At 37.7% G+C, this 20470-nt stretch overlaps 1 protein-coding gene across 12 annotated transcripts in view; it reads left to right on the top strand.

The window, feature by feature from the left end:
- BBX (BBX high mobility group box domain containing) overlaps positions 1 to 20470 on the top strand; it is a 254842-nt gene that overhangs the window by 220102 nt on the left and 14270 nt on the right. For 10 of the 12 annotated variants that reach the window (XM_072965763.1, XM_072965729.1, XM_072965742.1 and 7 more), the window contains 3 exons: positions 2970 to 3118; positions 13081 to 13170; positions 14529 to 14588. In XM_072965763.1, the coding sequence (XP_072821864.1) occupies positions 2970 to 3118; positions 13081 to 13170; positions 14529 to 14588 (299 nt within the window). The remainder of the gene's footprint in view (positions 1 to 2969; positions 3119 to 13080; positions 13171 to 14528; positions 14589 to 20470) is intronic. The other 2 variants (XM_072965768.1, XM_015249242.3) reach the window with 1 other exon arrangement.

Here is a 20470-nt window from a genome sequence, read left to right as displayed (position 1 = left end):
GGTGAAGGAATACAAATCAGGTGTATCACGTGATTCCTGCTGTTAACATGGTTATGTGAGTGATAGTGTCACTCACATTTGAAGTACAGTGGAGAATATGTAGATTTTAGACTTAGGCCTGAGTTTGAATGAAGGTCCACCCCACTAGTGGTGTGACATTGTAAATCCTTTGGTATCACCAGGTGCATTTCCCTTCTGAAGTTTACGACGGATACTGTGTAAGTATGTTCACGTTTTGCTAATCTTACATACTGTATGTACTTCATTTAATATTCCTAAAGGTTATGTACATGTTTATAAAATAATGAAACTATAAATAAAATTATGTTTCCACCTCTAACCTTGTTTTGTTTAAACCATGTTCTGTTGCTCTAAGATAAAATTTTAGATTACATATTCTCTTCATACAGAGACTGTTCAGTAACTAATTATGTAATAAAATGCAGTATCAAGAAATAGCGTGTGTCAAGATAATATCATTAAGAATTATTTCATTTTTTATGATATAAAACAGACTCCTAATACCAGTCTTCACACAAAGCACTTTGTTATTTAGGAGATCCAGTACTTTATATTGCTGAGGAAAGCATCTGTGTGTTCAGTTGTCCTATTTTGAAAATCCTTTGCAGTTTCTCATTAGCCCAATTTGAAAAGAATACATTGGGGAATGGAAATAAGTACATTTTCGTATATTCCACATTTTTTCATAAGTGTGTTTAAAGGTATGCAAATTTTATGCATTGGGAGTATCGTATGTGGTTATTCATAAATATTTGCATTTCTGTATGTGGGATAATATTTTTTTTTCAACTGGACATTACAGTCCTTTAAAGTTTGGTTTATCCTAAGGCTCTACATCATCACATAGTGCAAGGGTGGAAATTATTTCTCATGATGATGACTATATATTTATAATTTTAAATATTTCCGTTCTAATATTTTTGAAGTCCGAAGTATTCAGATTAGTTTTGCTTACATCATGCTTAAACAGTGGCATGACAGCCTTTACATTTGTCATAGTCAAATACTTTTAAATGCAGAATTTCCTTAAAAAGTGACGACTGAGCATCAGACCAAGTGTCTGTATCTTCTGGAACTCCTTGCCCTGTGGGTCTGCATGCTGAGAGAGGGGCAGGTCTTGCTGCAGACAGTATGAAGGCCCAGGGAAATAAAGCAGGCATGAGGGTTCCCCAGCAGAAAGTTCTCTGATGCTTCCATTAGAAACTAAACTAGTGGGAGAGGTGCTTTCACCAATCTTCTCTGAGGGACAAGAAAAGTGAAAGAATCTTTTGAGAGTCTGTTCCTGAAAAGAGACTGGGGTGTGGGGTGTCTTTGTTTATTTGTTTTAATCATTTCTAAGGAAGCCACATGTACTTAAGTGGGGATGTGGTTTTCTACAGGCTGAATCAGTGGTCAAACTCTGGTCTCTCCTCCTCTCCTTTCTTTAAATATTGGCCTGTCAGAATCAGACTGTCTGAGTTTGCTTTGTTTAGAACATGCTAACATAGTGATTTAGCAGTGAAAAATGCCAGGTCCTGTCAGTCTTCTCTGAGATTTCTAAATGAGCATTTTAAACCTTTTTATCACAGAAAATGTGCTACCTGTTTAGTTAACTGTAGCCAATAAAAAATTCACTCTGTTGGCACTTCTACTTTTTGGCAGCCTTCTCCAAGAAAAACATAGGTGATTATTCTAGTTAAAAAAAGGAAAAAAAGGTCCCAAGAGACCTTATGAGTTACATCTTGCATTTGCATATTTTTCTTTCAGTTATTTAGTATCTGAAAAATTCGTGACTTAGCTTTCTGATAGTATCTGATTTTCCATTAGTATAAACATGTTTTAACTGAAATGAGGACAGACAATTTTGAGGGAGAAACATCACCCCTGCCTACCTATTCACTGCTGTGATATATCTGAGTAGTAGCCTTTTTCTGTTGGCCATTTTGGTGGTCACCTTGACTGTCTTACCACTTCTTCCAATTCTTGTACATTCCTCCAGAACTGAGAACAGTCTTAGGTGGACATATATCACGTACATCCCCCAGGCAGCAGCCTAACACACTGGCTTCTTGTAAGTCTGTACTCCAAGCTGCTCTCTTCCCAGTATGCCTTCCCTTTTCCATCTACCGAGCACAGCATTTCTCCCGCAGCCTCTCCCATCTGTTTGGGTTGCATCTTAGTTAATAAGTCTCACTATAAAGGAAAGCCAGCAGCCAGCCTAGGCTCCAGCAGGCATGCTGGCATTGCCGTATAGGGGCCTTAGAGACTGTCAAAAGCAGGCTAAGGATTTCCCAACTTCACGGGTGACATTTTCTGAAGTCATTTGTGGTTTGCGTTAAAACGATGTTGCCTCTCTGCCAATGTGTTCATTGATAACTGGCTTTACTTTTCTCATTGAGTGTTTTGTCCTCATCCTGGTCAACTGTGCAGAATTTTTTTTCTGATATTCAGAATATTTGTTTGCATTTTCTTTGTAAAGGTATGTTTTAATTAAGTACTAAATAGTCAATAGATTTTTTTTTAAATTAAGCTTACAAAATTACCAATATACTATATTATCAGTAAGCTTGACAGTGTATATATGTGTATATGAGAATCTTTAGAATGAGAAACTTATCTGAATGGAATATGCTTTGTGTTGAATTTAATAAAAAATTCTCATGCTAAGGGAGAGAACAGCAAATTCTCACTTTCAAAAATATTCTGTTATTTTATCTAATGTTCCTGCTTTTCTAAGGTAATAACATAATCTTTCATGTGAGTTTACTAAGAAAACCGTGCTGGTAAATCTTTTCAAGCATTTCTAAAAAGATGTTTTTTGTCCTTGAAAAGAATTTATTAACAATGCCCTAATTCTTAGGGACCCCATTTTCAAATGAAATATTTTAAAATATACCTTGTATCATTTTCTGTTTTAATATTTACATCATGTGCTGATTGATTCTATCCCCCTCCCCTTTTTTTATTAGCTCAGCAAAGCTGGATGAAGAATTTGAAAAGAAATTCAACAGCCTCCCTCAATACAGTCCTGTTACATTTGACCGGAAATGTGTACCTGTCCCAAGAAAAAAGAAGAAGACTGGAAATATGTCCTCAGAACCGACTAAAACCAGCAAAGGTTAGATGTGTGCTGTGCCTTCATGCAGCGCGGTCAGAATCTAACCTCTTCTAAGCCTCTGCAGCTCCCTTTAGATACGCAGTCGGGTTTAGAATTGAAGCAGTAGTGAGTTGGAATTTCAGGTTGCTTTCAAAGATTATCTTGATTCTTGCTCACTTCTTTCTCCCTTCTTTCCTTCCTAGTTCTCCTCAGTCTCCATCCTTTGGCATCTCAACCTGGGTACATTTGCATTTAAATGTGTAGCTCTCTTGAAAGTGTTACATATGGCCTTCTACTTTCTGCTCTCCAGAATTCAAACTGGGTACCTTGAGCTTTTCTTGTGCAGAAACTGCTGGCTGAGTGCTGAGTCCAATTCTTCTGTTGTCTGTGTGTCTGCAACAGGTTGGACTCTGGGGCAGTGAAATTCTAACATTGACCTAGTAAGCAGACTCTATTCTTTGCTGGCATTATGAACCAAATGAAAATAAGACTCCCCACAATACTCTGGCAATATATTTTTATTGGTTTTGTTAAATTTAGAAAAATACTGTGTTTAGCATATTCATTTCCAGGAATGTCAGATTCTCCTCTGTGTATATCAGGGAAGCTTTTTAAATTATCAACATGACTTGGGTGGATCTCAGCACTCATTGGGGCAACACTGTAGTTCATGAGGGGGTTCAAAGAGTGTGGGGACATTTTCAGTGGCCTCAACATCTGGGACCACCGTTACATTTGTGGGACAGGGGCAGAAGCTGGGGTTCTAAATATCCTCACCTATGCGGGACATTCAAATACAATAAAAGATTGTGCTACCCAAAACAACAGTATTGCTCCCATTGAGAAACTTGTCTTCTGATTTTACTTCAGGTCTAAAGATTGATGGGGAAATATGCTTCTAGTTTTCCACCGAGATATGAAAGACTTTGGTAGCTCTCTTGTCAGGATGGTGAATGGAGAGATGAAGAGCTAGTGTGACCAAGGTTCTGTTGTTTCCAGGGTCAAAGTCAGAGCAGGATTTGATGAAAGGGTTCTTCTAATTGTCCTGTAAAAGTGGATACCTGTTCCTTGCTTAATGTCAAATCAGATTAATTCTGTTCTTTTGTGTATTTTGGTCAGATGGATGGATAGATAATGATATTAATCTTTATGTAAATCTTGCTAAAATGTAGCAATCATAGATAATAATCAAAGATAAATATTGAGATATGTGATTTCATGGATTTGGGGAGAAGATAGAAGGTGTATGTCGAGGAAAAATTATGTCTCTGAAGAAACCTGTTTAGGTTCTCCCTCAAGACCTGAAAACCCCTCCTTGTACACTGCAGTTGAAACAACTGGGGAGGGTCACTTTGAGATCTGTATCTCAAGATGGATTTGAAGGCTGAAGAAAATTCCCCCTTCATGATTAAAGGCAGGGAGGAATGTAAAAGTGATTTTAGAATTAGCTCAGTTTTCCGCTGTGGTTAATAAAAACAAGTCTAGTAAATAAAGAACTAAAAAAGAAATGTTGCATCACCAAGTTTGCTCATCTGGGAAAATAAAATAAGGTTGTTCTGAGATTTTCCCAGATAAGCAGGAAAGAAATAAAGCAGCTTGTTGACAGATAGGTAGCTGAACACATAATAGATTACCAAGTGAAATGACAGTCCTTGCGCCCTCGAGATACTTAGGAGTACGCAAAGTAGTCCGTGAGCCCAAAGATGCCTGCCAGGTACCTTGAGCCCCCATAATTCAAGGATTTAAAGTTGCTGATAAACACCTGACAGGCCAATAAAATGGAACTTAATTGATTGATGTGAAGGATGCATTCTCTTCCTCTACTTGCAGTCTGAAACATTCATTTTAGAGCTCTGAAGTTGGCCGAATTATCTTTCAGGAACTGTAACAATAGATTTATTTTTGTAAAGCTATAAAACCCTGAAGTTAGGATCTATTTTCATGAGACCTTCTCTTGGATCTTGGTTGTCTGTTACATGTTTTTCCTCTCCCAGCTGAGATTAACAGTATTTCTTTTGATGTGAAATAGCTTTTTGGTGCTTTGGATTATTACTTCATACAATATCATCTTAACTCTTCCGTTATGCCTCTCAAGCCACAAAATCCCTGGTTTTTATACAGTGTATCAGTAACTACATAGGTGGGAAGTCTGTTAAGACCTTAGATTTTGCCCTGCATTCCAACTCATGGAGCAAAATGCAATTAAAATAAAGCAGAAATTAAATAATATATTCTGTATTTAGCAAACGAAAGAAATAGTATTTATGACTGATTGTAATTTGGCATTAGCAGCACCAGTGTACTATCCTACAAGTTATTAATGAAATTATCATACCAGCTGTGCTTTAATTGCCTGATCTTTAGCGGATAGAAGAGATTGTTTTCTTAGACTCTAGACCCTTTGCATCTTTGCATAATGAATCGTTCAAAGCAAACACTGTGTGTGAGATCCTTAGTTCATTAGTAAAGGAGTATGTGTTCATAGGAGACCTCATTTTTTTCTCAAAGTGTTCACCATTTGTTTGTATTTTATTTTCTCCTTTATTTTTTATTTGACATTCATTATGTTTCTTTCCCTGACTTAAACTAGGTACTTTTAAAAAAAAAATTTCAGATTATATAAAATATATAGATTTTTTTCTGAAATGTAATTTCTAGAGGAAATGATTACATATGCATTTATATAGTTATATATCTCAAAATCATAGTACCTGCTTGGTCTTACACTTCTGTTTTTCCAGTGGTGATCTTCTTTATATCTGTATTTCCAAGTAGTCTCTTCCCCTTTCCCATGATCCCCTCCACTATCTCTGCCCTGTCCCTTATGTCTATGTAATAGATCTTGTCAGAAACTATACAATAAAAATGGGTGAAAATAATCGATGTCACCTTCCTCAAATGAGGCTCAGACTACATTACAGTAGACTTAGGATATAGATGATTTAGGAATAGAATTTCCCTTTGCTTCTAAGAACAAATTATCCAGAAAATTATGATCCGTTTAACTCAGATTGCAAGTCGGCTGAAGCAGCCCATTCCTATAGTATTTTCTGGTTTATCTCTCACAGTTACTTGTATATATTCAAGTGAAAGCTTTAAATTATAAGTCTGAATTTAATTGCTACTTCTTAAGAGATTTGTTTGACATATTACTTAAAGTATACTGTTAATATATGAAGCACTTTTTACAAAACTATCAGAAGTCAGAGTGCTCTGCAAAATAGTAATTTTCAAGCGAGGTTGGGTCATGGAGAGAAAGTTACTTGAGTTCAATTTAGATTGTTTAAATTATGCCCAAACTTGACCCTTGACTTAAGTTTTCCTCCCTTATCTCTTTATCTTTTCACATTGTTTTTTAGCCCATTATCAAACATACTGTTGGTCTTTCTCATTTTTTCCAATGCACACTTATTGCAAGATTGAAATATCAAATGGTTAAGGATTAGAGATTTAAAAAAAACCACAGTAGTAATAAAAGAAGCAGGTTTACAAAATTAAAGATTGAGGACAGAATCCCCTGTTTGGGATTGAGCCAACCTACAGACACTGTCAGTGCTCGAGAACCAAGATCTAATGAGAGCTGGGCCATTCTTTCCTATCAGGAAATGATAGCTTCCAGGTTGGGCAGAGCTCTGCTTTTTTGTTCTGTAACTGTGAGTTTCATTGCCACCAAACATTTTCATAAACATGATGACAATGCATTTGCAGATATAAAAGGTATACCTAATATAATCCCGAGTTTTTTTTAATGAGGCATGCATGTCTAGCCCAATAAGGTGGCTCCTTCTCCTCAGTGAGTCCTAACTTGATTGTGGCTGGTTTGCTTGAACTTAATCAAGTCCACAGATCCATATGCCCAGCAGCTGTAAGCACTTTTCTATACACTATTACAAAGGAATTTATTGTTTCATTGATCATTCATTCTTTACATCCATTACAGAAATTACACCCTTGTCTTAGCATAAAACCTTTTGCTCTTTTTATAGCTTAAAAATATGAAACTGGGCATTAAGCCACCACCATTCAAGTTATGCCTAACATTTGTTTCCTACAACAGTTTTAAAGAGCAAGTTTCTCTTAATTCACCTTACCTGCTGACTTTGAAAAATTGCCATACCACACTAATACTGAAATGGCTCCTGTGTCACTACACTTCTCAGCCAAAACATGTCTATTTTTCAGCAAACCATGAACAACATTAATGTTTTGGAAAAGTTACTGTTAATGCCTCTATGGCACCCCTTTTGCCCTCTCAGATTATGGTGTCTCTGCTCTTTTCTACCCAGCTGTGAAGCTGGGGTACAAGAGAAAGTTATACCTTCAAAAATACATGCCATTCTACCCAAAAGGAAATGTGGAGTCCTAAGCTAGCTTACACGCCAGTTAACAGGTGATTTTGTCATAGGAAGTGGAAACTGATACAGTCTTTCAAGACATTTGGTAGGAAGATTTAGGGGATGAGCCAGCATAGAAACTTGAGGTGGTTTAGTGGAAGACAGTTGCCAGTTCTTTGCTTTCTGAATGATTCCTTCTAAAACTCTTGTCTTTCCTTTGACTTCCTACCTTCTTTTCCCTCCCTAGACATTTCTACAGTAAGGTAACAATTAACTAAGGAAAAACTAGTAAATTTTCTTATATTTGCTATTTATTACAAATTTTGACTGTTTTCTTTAGACAAAATAGCAAACATATGTGCCATACTGGGGGGCAGGAATCGAATTGTTCACTTCTTGACTCTAAAATTGCTGCTTTTCAGTAAATACAATCCTATTACTCCTTCAGGTTCATTACTTTTTTATCTGAGGTTGTCATTTACTTAGATTTGGTTTATAGTTACAGTTTGGGGATGGCCAGAGCAAGGAAGTTTAAAGATGTAAGTTTATAGGAGCTTTTCTGTGTACTAAACCACTCATGTTCTTTTTTCATATTAATGTTGACAAGCTCTATATTTAGCCTTGTCCTTAAATTGTACTTTTTAGATTTCTCTAGTTTGATTGGACCTGAAAATATGTATTCTTTTCTTCTTTCTTAACATCAAACATCATTCCATACATCAAATCAATTTGCTTCTGTGAACCACCTCCTTATTCCATTGTTCTTATACACAGTGATGAATACAGAAATCATTCTCCCTATGAGCCAATACCTTACTGTTATTTAATTCTTTCCCTTTGCGTAAATCCTTAGGGTCCTTATGGTCCTGAGAAGTCTCAGGTTTGTTTTTCTGCTTTCTTCTCCTTCTGTTTTCCGTGATTACCCATGTATGTGTCATTCAGGTTCACCAGCCTGCAGTTTCCTAGGTTGTATAAAATACATATGAGTGATTGCAAGTGAACCATAGAGGATACCTGTAATATTAGTGTAGTATATGTACATGATATACTTGCTTTTTGTTTGTTAAATTTATTTTCTTGCCCTTCTTGGTTGCTCCCTGCCCTTCTCCCCCCAAAAAACAAAAAACAAATAAGAAGCATTTTCTGTTTCCATTTCAAACCACCAGCAGCTAATTCAGAAGTATTTGCTACTGGTTATTTAGAAGGATGGCTTGGTGTAGTCATCATAAAACACTTGCACACCTTTATGTTATTAGTAATAACAACAACAGCTGTCACTTCTTAAGCTCTTTGTTGGTGCCATCCAGTGTTTTAGAAACTTTATTTGTTCATGCAACAATATTATTGAGAACTAGTCATGTGTTAAACACCATTCTAGATATGTAGAATATATCTGTGAATGAAAACAGAGAACCCTGCTTCGATGGAGGTTACATTATAGTGGGAATGCCGGACTATAAGCAAGCCCTAAACAATAAGAAAAGTATATAATGTGTTAGAAGGTGAGCAGCAATATAGAAAAAAGAATAGGTTTGATAGAACAACTAGGCAGAAGATCAGCAAGGAAGGAGAAGACTTGAACACTGGGCAATAACTAGATGTAGCAGACAATTATAGAACATTCAAATATGTGGAAATTAAACAGTATACTCTAAATAACCAGTAAATCAAAGAAGTCAATAGGGAAATATGAAAATACTTTGAGATAAATAAAATGAAAATGGAGATAAATAAAATGAAAACACAGCATACCAAAATTTATAGGATACAACTAAAGCGTTGCTTAGAGGAAAGTTTACAGATGTAAATGCATATGTTATGAAAGAAGAAAGATCTCAAATCAATAACCTAAGCTGTCTTGAGATACTGTCAGAAAAAGAACAAACTAAACCTAAAGGGAGTAGAAGAAAGAAAATAATAAAGATTAGAGAGGAAATTAATGAAATGAAAATAATTAAAGAATAGGAAAACAATAGAGAAAATCATTGAAACCAAAAGCTAATTCTTTGAAAAGAACAGTAAGTTTGAGAAGTGTTTAGCTAAACTGATCAAGAAAAAAAGAAGACTCAAATTATTAGAATCAGAAATGAAATAGGGGCCGTTACTACTGACCTTACAAAAGTGGAAGGGATTATCAAGGAATATTATGAACAATTATATGCCAATAGATAAGATAACCTACATGAAATGGACAATTACTAGAAAGGCACAGACTGCTGAAATTGACTTAAGAAGAAATTGACAATCTGAATAGACCTATAACTAGTATACGTGTTGAATTTAGTTATCAAAAAAGTGGTTTATCTCTCAAAAAGTCGAAGGCCCAGATGGCTTCACCACTGAATTCTACCAAACATGTAAAGAAGAATTAATACAAGTTTTTCATATGCTTGTCTATAAAATTAGAAGATGAAGGAACACTTTCCAACTCATTCTATAAGGTCAGTATTACCCTAATGTCAAAACACCTGACAAGAAAGAAAAACTGCAGATCACCGTCTCTTACAGCTTTGGGCACAAAAAGCCTTAACAAAATGTTAACAAACTGAATCCATACAAGAATTACATACTATGGCCAGCTGGGATTTTACCCAGAAATGCAAGGTTGGTTTAACATCCAGAAATCAATTAACATAATATTGCATATCAAAAGAACAACAATGAAGAAAAATCCACAAGGTCATCTCAGTGGATATAGAAAAAGCATTTGATACATTCAACACCCTTTCATATAACACCCAGCAAACTCAGAATAGAAGGGAACTTCCTGAGCCTGATAAAGGACATCTACAAAAAACTTAGGCTTAAAGGTAAAGGATTGGTTGCTTTCCCCCTAAGGTGGAGAGCAAAACAAGGATGTCCACTTCCACCATTTCTATTCGGCAGTGTAGTGGAAGTTCTAGCCAAGAAAAAGAAACAAAAGGCATCCAGATTGTGGAAAGGAAAAACTATTACTATCTCGACTCTCAGCTGACATGATCTTTTGTATAGAAAAATAAGGAATCCACTAGAAAACTGTTATTGCTGATAAATGAGTTCAGCAGGGTTTCAATATGCAAGATCATTATACAAAATTCAGTTGTATTTCTATGTGCTTGAAATGAGTGATCTGAAAATGAAATCAGAAAAACAATTCCATTTACAATAGCATCAAAAAGAGTAAAGTACTCGGGAATAAATTCAACAAAATAAGTGCAACACACTGAAAGCTACAAAACATTATTGAAAGAAAGATGACTGAAATAAATGGGAAAATATCCCATGTTCATGGATCAGAAGACTTAGTACTGTTACGTTGGAAACACTCCCTCAAACTGATCTACAGATTCAACCCAATCCTTATTAGAATCTTAGCTTGCTTCTTTGTAGATACTGACAAGTGATCATAAAATTAATGTGGAATTGAGAGAGATTCAGAATAGCCAAAATGGTCTTCTCAGTTTCAAAACTGGCTACAAAAATAGTAGTTAAGACAGCATAGTCCTGCCATAAACATAGACATATAGAGGTCAATAGAATAGAACTGATGGTCCAGAAATAAATCTACACATCATTGGTAAATAGATTTTCAGTGAGGATGCCAAGACTAGTCACTAGGAAAAGAACAGTCTTTTCAAAAATTGGTGCTGGGACAGCTGGATGTCTGCATGCAAAAAAAAAAAAATGAAGTTGGACCCTTACTTACCTCACACAGTGTACAAAAATTAACTCAAAATGGATCAAAGACCTAAATGTAAGAGCTAAAATTATGTAAGTTTTTCAGAGAAAACACAGACATCAATCTTGATGACCTCAGATTTGGCAATGGATCCTTTGACAGAACACCAAAAGCCCAAGCAAAAAAAGTCAAAATGATAAGTTGGACTATATCAAAATGTTAAACTTTTGTTCTTCAAAGGACACTAGTAAGAAAGTAAAGAAATGTCCCACAGAATGGGAGAAAATATTGGCAAATCACATATCTGACAGAAGGGACTTATATCTAGAATATGTAAAGAACTCTTGCAACTCAACAAGAAGAAAAGGCAACTCAAAAAGCACTTGAAAACATGCTTGGCATTATTAGTCATCAGGGAAATGGCTACCAGAACCACAATAAGAAAGATACCATTTCGCCTCCTCGTGATGGCTGTAGTCAAGAAGATAGTAAGTTTGGTTGAGGATGTTAAGCAGTGTGGCAGTTCCTCAAAAGGTTAAACAGACTTACTATTATGATGCAGCAATTCCACTCCTAGGTAGATGTCCAAGAGAAATGAATACACGTATCTGCACAAAAGCCTGTACGTGGATGTTCATAACAGGATTATTCATGACAGGCAAGAGGTGGAAACAAATGTCCATCCGCTGATGAATGGATAAACAGATATGGTGTATTCACACAATGGATTATTATTTGACCTTAAAGAGGAGTGAAATACTGATACATGCTACAACATGAAGGAGCCTTGCAAATATTATACCCTGTGAAAGAATCCAGAAACCATAGACCATATTATATGATTCCATTTATATGAAATGTAAATCCTGTTCTGTGATTCCATTTGTAGGAAAATTTCCGGGATAAGCAAATCTATGGAGACTGAAAGTAGATAGTGATTGCTCAGGGGTAGAGAGACTGCAGATAAGGGAGCAGTCACAGCAAAAGGACATGAGATTTATTTTTGAGGTGGTGAAAATGTTCTGAAAGTGATGGTGGTTGCCAGTATTGGTGAATATAAAAACTACTGAATTGTATACTTTAGACAGGAGCACAGATAGTTTGCCTCTGGCAGGAAGGCAGGGCACGTGGGCGCAGATGCAGGTAGCTGGGGAGACGCAGCAGGGCAGTTTGCAGAGCTTCTGACCTTATGAGTCCTCATTTCACCCCCGTGAGTTAGGCACTGTTATTACCCACATTTACAGATGAGGAAACAGAAGTTACGTAAAATGACTGTCAGTTTCACGGAGGAATATCAGCAAAGTGTAGAAAACAACCTACTTTTGGAAAGTCAGTGCTATTGTTGGCATTTCTGATGGGTAACTGAAAAATCCCAGTTTTCTTTATCTGGGAAAACTAAGACACAGTCTGAGATCTCCTTATTTCCCGATCCCTGCTGCCCCTCCCCCCTCAAACAGTTTCAGCAAATATTTTTCTATTTTTAAACACGTTTTTCTTCCTAGAATGTCCTCAGAAAAAGCTAGAAAGCTATCTTATGCCATCGGGCCAACTTGATCTTTGTCCTCAAAGTGCTGTCCTTGTGAAAAATCAGTTTCTTAGGAGAGAGGAAATACCCATGCCATCTTTGTGATATTCAGGAATCTAAAGTAAAATCTCTTCTTTATTACAGACTACATCTGCTCTGCTGTTAACTGGTTGTGGTCTGTCTCTAGTCACTGAATCTGCAGTTTCTGCTGAGGGAGTCCCAGCCCTAATGGAGGCTTCTGCCCAATACATTTCTAAGGAAAAACTCACTGGGTTTTCAATAAGTCCAGGGAAGGGCACTTAAGCATAAATTAGATGAAAAAAAAAAAAGATGCAAGATGACATTTCTTGTGACTCAGTTTGCTTATTCCACAGGTTGGGAGAGGGTGTAATTGTTTAGAAATACACAGTATTGTTTTATGAAGCATTGTGAATTTTAAATATATTTATATTAATATTGTCTGTAGGTCCTTTCCAGTCTCAGAAAAAGAACTTATTCCACAAAATTGTCAGCAAATATAAGCACAAAAAGGAGAAGCCTAATGTTCCGGAAAAAGGTATTGGTGCCTTCCATCCTCCATTAAGGTTTCTCGGCCACCTCCATTGTGAATCCATCTTTGAGTGATGCTTCACTGCACCGCCTTTGCCTCTGCTTCCCCTCTGCTTGCTTCAGTGTCATCGGCTCCTGACACAGGCACATTCAATATTTCTAGACTCTGCAGCTAAATGCAAAGAGAGGTCTCCTTCTCTTGGATTCCTAATCAAATCCTGTGTGTCTCTTTTCAGAGTTCCACATGAATCCTGAAATTGCTTTTTTTTTTTGTCTGTATTTGGCACATTTTGTTATTTAGTCTTCTTAAGCTCTTCTCTGCTTATTTTCTTCAACTATTCTTGATTTTTTTCACGTTTGGCAGCCTTCATACCAGGACCACAGTTTCCTACCTCTTGAAATCGTATCAGTTTCATATTCATGTGATAGTCCCCCAGTTTCTGTACTTTCTCTGACACCCGAGGATTCTTGTCAAGAAGGATTCCATTCCCACGTTGTAACCTCTTTTTTTCCTATCTGTATACTTCGTTTGCTAGACTCGTCCCACCTCCTTCATTCACGTAACTGTTATTTCCAGAGGGCACTAGAGACATACGCACTCGACCCTCCCTTTACTCTGAGCATCTGTCTCGTTGTTACGATCTAGATGGCCCTTGAACCTCTTCAGGGCTCATCTGAAGATTTCTCTCTTCTCACAGTTCAGGACTCTCATTCTTCTTTCACACAGAAGAAAGAATCCATCTGGTTGAATACAGCCACATGTCCTGGAAGTCAGGCTTTCTCTGGCATCTCTCTGCATGTTAGTGTCGTGACTGCCATGAACCTATTCATTCGATGCCCATTTGCATCCTACTTGCATGGCCAGATGTGGAGCCTTCCATATCTCTGGAATGAGGCTTAAACTGCAGCTGTCTTCTGTGTGTAGACATATGTGCCTGTGTGGTCTTTTGTGTAACATTTTACTTAATTTGGGTTTTATATTCACCCCCACTTTGGCCTCTTAGTTTTGTTTTATGTGTTAATATTTCTTCCCTGCTTCCAGTGGAGAGGTATCACTCTTTAGGTAAAATGTCAGGTTTCATCGTTACCTTTCAACTGATCCTCAGAGTATCTTGATTAAAGTCCTAGAAATTATCCAACAACATATTTTATGAAAGGCAAAGTAGTTTAATGCATCTCCTATATAACCTAATTATTTTAGTTGGCAAATGCAGTTTTGAGAATTAAATAGTTGAGGTAAAATTCTGCTTCATTTGTCTGATAATGCTTTTTATTTAAGTCGTTTCGTGTGTTGTCTTATTTTTATAGTGTATGTGTCTGTACTAGGGGTAGAGGCTCACTTTCCTTTTCTGTCATTGTTTTTAGGAAGTGGGGATAAATGGTCAAACAAGCAACTCTTCTTGGATGCCATTCACCCTGCAGAAGGTAAAAGAAGCAACATTTATTTAAAGTATCATTTCAGGTGGTCTGTGCTGGAAATTGCATAATTTTTGTAGGTTTAAAAGGGCATAATTCATACAGGCTCGACCAACAACATTAGACCTGAGTGTTCATAATTGGGTTGTTTTTAATTTTCAAATCACAACTGGTAGATTTTTGACCCTACTTACGGTCAGGCTGTGGGTCGTGTGGCGTTTAGTCTGTCAAAGAGGGATTCGTAACCTTTGAACCACAATAACCAGAAATTGGAGGTTTGTATAACTAAAAATACTCAGCGTTGCAGCTGACATTGCATGGGGAGTCACATCGTGCAGCACAGGGCGCTTCCTGGCTGGCTGGACCTGGGCGCCCTGCGGACGTGGTTCCCGACCTGAACTTCCTTCCTGGTCCCCCTCCCAGTACCTCTAGCTAATCGAATGGGATGCCCCAGAGGCTTATGGGTAATAACCAAAGAGAAGTCCCACATTGAGTAGTGTAAGGTTATAGGTCCCAGGTGCAGATTTTATTTCAAAATTTCCCACAGTGCTGTTTATTTGTGACTATCTAATTCCTCTTAAAAGTTGAACCCTTAGGTGAATGCTAATTGTGTGGTGGGTAAGGGGCCATCCTTCCATTCTTCTCATTGATCCCCTTTTTTTCCTATTTAGATATTTTAAAGAGCTGAACATTTTTGGAGTGCTCACGGAGGAGTCACTTCATTTGAGAACTAGGAGGGATCTCACAGATCATCCTTTGATTCACTTATGGCCAGAAAGGGGAACTTAATGAACAAGTCCATGTCTTTTGATTCCCAAATACACTCTCATTCCTTTATTAAAAGGAGAAAAAATTAAAATGGACGTGTAGCCTTGAGTCACTTATCAAAAATACTCATGTTTTAAAGATAATTGTTAAAAGTATTCAAACTCAAGTTCATTTTGTTGTTCGGTAGGCACAGCTCACATGAGCTAAGTCTGCTTTTATGTCGTTTGGCTTTTACGGAAAACGCCAGCAGTACATCTCTTTTCTCACCTGTTACTTCACATTCACAACCTCTGTGGAGTATCATTTCTGCACTTTGCTGACAAAACAAGATATGCTGCTCTCAGCATTAGATTGTAGCATCCCCAAATTGACATACGTTCACTCTTGTATATTTTAAAAGTACGTTCTGCACAGAGTTGATAAATGTAGGGCTGTGGTGAACTGTCAGAGGAATCTAGAGGAGGCATTTAAGACCTCATTACTCTTTTCTTGAAATGGTACTGTTCTAAATATTTTGTTTTTTAAACAATGAAAACCCTACCTCATATAAAAAGAGAAATCATAGCACGTGCAGGGTGGTGGAAAAAGTGAAATAGATAGGAATTAGGAGACCTGGTACTAGTCTCAGATCTGCTACTAATTAGTGGTTTTTAATTGACAAGCTCTTTACCTCACTAGGATTCACTCTCCATATTTGTACTCTATTGTAAGGTATGTGTGCTTTGAGGGGGGTGAATGATAAAGCATGGTAATACATGAATTATAAATATCCCCTCTAACACTTAATGATTTTATTACTGTGATACCTTGAGTGGATGGTGTGATGCTGAAAATACGATATTCTGAAGCCCTAATTTTCTGTCCTTTGCAGGGCAGAAAAGCAAGTCAATTTTGATTCTTCTGGGCAGTCTCAAGGGCTTAGTTGAAAATATTTATTATTGTTATTATTTAATTATATTTATTATTTGTGTTTATGGAACAAAACTTTGGAGAACATGCATTGAAAATTGCATGTCCTTTAGTGTAGAGTGCAAATTCATTTTACGTGGCCAGGGAAAAAGGAATCAGTTTGAGCACTGGAATTTAGTAATTTAAAGTGACCATTTTTGTTACTTATTTCCACACCATCCCCTACATTTACTGATTCAGTTGGTGACTGTGCTTTGTGAATTATCTAGGCCCTTTACTGCATCATCCTCTCTCACCTATGGCTGTATCACTGCTTGTTAAGACTTTACCTGGGAGGTTATAAATATACAAGAACAGAAAAATGGAACCATAATCTAGATAATTTTAGCACTTGTAAGCCACCGTGGGCAACAGGTTCATTAGTAGGTGTTTGTAGCTGACGTCTGTAAATGAAATGTTGATTCAACTGAGGCTATGCAGCTGTTAGCTGCTCCTGACTTCTGTTAAAGTAGATGACTTAAAGTTCACTGGCCTTTCTTTACACCACCCTGAGTATAGCTGGCTTTCATTTTCTCTCCCAAATATCAGGAATCTTCAGGTTCTTAGTAATCACAGCTGAGGTTTAAATGCTAAGCTTATAATGTGTTTTAAGGATTTTTCCCCCATACTTTTAAAATTCAAAATCAAAGCCATTTCTTAAAACTTTTGAGGATCATAAAAAAAGATTGCCTGTAGACTATAGACTAGAATTCAAGGTAAAGTTTTCAGATAAACCAAGATAACCTACCTCTACCACTGTGTTTATCTTTCTACCAAGTTATGATATCATATGTTCATGCTTAAGCTAGAGGTTTCTAACTGTAATAATATTGATGGTGATGATTAATACTTAATACTGCTTTATGTTTCCAGAGGGCTTTCACGTATTCTTTTTGTAAAAACTAATCTTGACAACAATGCCAGTGAATTTAGGGAGGGCTTATTAACCCCAAATACATGATAAGGACTTGAAGCCTAACCAGCATTAGCAGGAAGGGAGGAAACCAGCGCTGAAGCACACTGGCCATTACAGCAGGTTTTTCAGGTGTATCTGGATAGCCCTTATTTATTGAAACTATAAATGCTATCTCACAAGAAGAAGAACACAAACAAAAAAACAAAAAACCTCAGACTAGGTATTCCATAAGACTAGTTTCTTTGCAAATAGATAAATCTAATTACAGGGGAGAAAAAAATCTGGTTTATAGTTGGATTTTGAAACATGATCCACATATTTAGTCTAACTTGGTCTCTTTTCTCAAGTTCAATCAAAGTAGTCGCTTTATAACTTCAGCAGAGTCCCCCAGGATCTTAGATAAGGCTCATTCATTTGATTCCTGTGTTCCATTCAGCATCTGACTGCATTTTCAGTTCGTGAGAGACCAACCCATGGCAGTGAGATTCCAGATTTGGCTATAATAATTTCAGTGCAAGTTTGACTCCCCTAATTGGCATGTGAATTCATGACTCTGGAGCTCTCTAGTGGCCTCCTGGGATACAAGACAAGCTCAGTGCTATTTTCCCAAAAAACTTACTCTACATTTTGGGAGCAGAGTTTGGAAAACAAGACAGCCTCTTATTGCCACATTCCTAATGTTGCTCCAGGAGTGAGCTCCCATTATCACCCTCAGATGATACACTCCAAGTGTGTTATGATTATTGTGGAGTGTAAAAACCAGCCCTGTGGACTTGTTTTGTGGTGTTTGGGTAGGTTTGTGTGTTCAATTACAAGCCTAAAGAGAAATGACTAATTTGTTTTCAGAGGACAAAAAGCCTTCCTTTTCTCACATTTCCGTTAGTTTGGCAGGGAGGGAAAAAAACGGAACTGCCTTGCTATCCTGGTATATAGCTTTAGGCTGTTTTCCTCTTAGCTTTTTCTGTCTCCTGTTCCTCACCACTGTTGACCTGAAACTAACAGCCTGCCAGTTATTTCTCCAGCAAAGATGGGTTTATTCAGGATCAGCAGAGAATTTAAATTTGGGGTCTGTAATCATGGTGAGCCACATGCAAGTCCCCACACATCCAGAGAAGGAGACACTTTTAGGGAAAAAGGAAATTGTGAGGGCTGTAGTAAACCAGGTCCACGGCTGTTCATTGGCTGAGTCCTTGCCAGGAAAAGAGAGAGGAGTCTTTTTGCTTCCTGTTGAGCTCCGCTGTCATCACAGGGCGTGAGAGCTCCCCCTTCGGTCTCTTGACTCTTGTTTATTTGAGGTTTCTGTTTATTAATTTTTCATACCACTAAGCTTTTGTTTGCTTTGCTGATGTTGCTGGACCCAGATCTACTGTTTTGTCCTAGACAACTGTAGTTAACCCTTCAACAAAGCAGGATTAAGGGTACGCCCTCTCCCTCCAGCTCCTCAGTTAAAAATTCACGTGTAACTTCACAGCTGGCCCTCCAGGCCCTCCACATCAGCAGTTCTGCATCCACGGGTTCAACCAACCGTGGATTGTGTCGTACTACAGTAACGCATTTATTGAAAAAGATCCATTCATAAGTAGACCCGCTCAGTTCAAACTTGTGTTGTTCGAGAGTCAACTGTAGTGACTTAACCCTAACTGCCTTTCCCAGTTCTTCTGTCCTAGAAGGGGCTTCTCCCTGAGCACTGACCCTGAAGACTGTCATTGGTGTAGGCCATCAGACAAGACAGGATGTTCTGGGGGTCACCCCTGGGTCAGAGCATTCTGGCCTCTCTCCTAAACTCTAGCAAGATCACATTACGTACCTTTTTCAAATGTGGATCATCTGCAGGCCCCCTGATTACTTCTTGATCTGACTGTAGGTTTAGAGAAGATGACATCTGGAGACGTGACATTGCCTCCTTTTCAGTGATTTATGAGAACTTCCAGTGTATTCTCCTTTTTTGCCTCTTTTACTTGTCTGCAACCTGACTCACTCCTTTACTGTCTCCCAGCACGCTAACCTCTGGGACTTGATGATCACTGGTAATCCATTGGCCAGTCTGCCTTTGACCCCCTGGTTCCTTGTCTGCTGGTTTCTAAGCTTCCTGTAGTCCCGGTCTGCCTTCAGGCCTGAACTACACCTCCCATTCACAGTCCCTTTGCAGCCAGCCTTTGGCTTTTGCCTGAAATACACAGGAAATTCATCTGAAACACGTGGGAAAAAGAGTAGATACTGAAAAGAAATGAGATCATCTGTAGGCTCATCAAAAACAAAAAACTAACAGCCCTAGTCAAGGGGGTGCTCTTCTACAGCCTTGAGACTGGAGCTGGCTGCAGAAAGCACTGGCCAGGACCCTGATTCTAGCCTATGTGGCAAAACAAAAAGAATTTTAGGGCTGGATGGCCCCTTTAGAACTAATCTAGTCCAGCTTCCATCTTTACATGAAGAAACTGAGACTCCTGGTCCCACAGTTAGTAGATTAAAAAGCCAAGTGTAGAATCCAAGTCTCTCCTTGACTCTATTATTTCCATTACTGCTTAGTCTTGAATGTAGAAATCAGGTCATCTTTCCCAGTCCTCTTGGCCCTCTTCTGATGTCTGTGCCTTTTCTTTGACTTTTCCTTCACCTCTTTGGTTCGCTCTTTCTGTAAGCAATTCTGATGTAACGCACCCTTCACCTTTGGTGTACCCTGCAAGGATCTTACTGGGAAGCGGAAGGAAAAGAGGGAAGAAGTTAATTCTTGTAGAAGATCCATTGATAATGCAGTGATCATACTGGAGAAATCACAAGGTTCCCCCTATAATCAGAAGGATCAACTGATGGATCTGGATAAGAAACTAGAACTTTTGAAGCTTGTGAATACCCAATAGAGATTATTTAGTGCTTATTGCAAACTCAGATTTTGACTTCTTTATGTAGGAGGCTTTGAATTTCAGGGCTAATGCAGAGTCATTAAACTCCTTTGGAGTGTTTCTAAACAAATTATCTTATTTTTCTGGTAGCATTTATTGAAGTTTAAATTGAAAAAAAATTAAAATACATTTATACTACCACTGGCCTATGGTAAGCTAACTATCAAAGTATAAATGTGCTAAGACTGTTTGACTGGGGTGTAGATCTACAATTTAAAAGGAGCCTTTTTCCTCATTTTTGATTATTTGCTTGAGAAGGTGTTTGGGAGCATTATCAAATAAGTTTTTTTTTCCCTCAAAGAACTATTATCTTAAACCTCTCTACACACAGCCATCTGTTATACAATAATATGATAAGGCCA

Source organism: Vicugna pacos, chromosome 1, assembly GCF_048564905.1.
Source record: "Vicugna pacos chromosome 1, VicPac4, whole genome shotgun sequence".
Taxonomy (NCBI): Eukaryota; Metazoa; Chordata; class Mammalia; order Artiodactyla; family Camelidae; genus Vicugna; species Vicugna pacos.
This window is presented reverse-complemented; position numbering and strand designations above follow the sequence as displayed.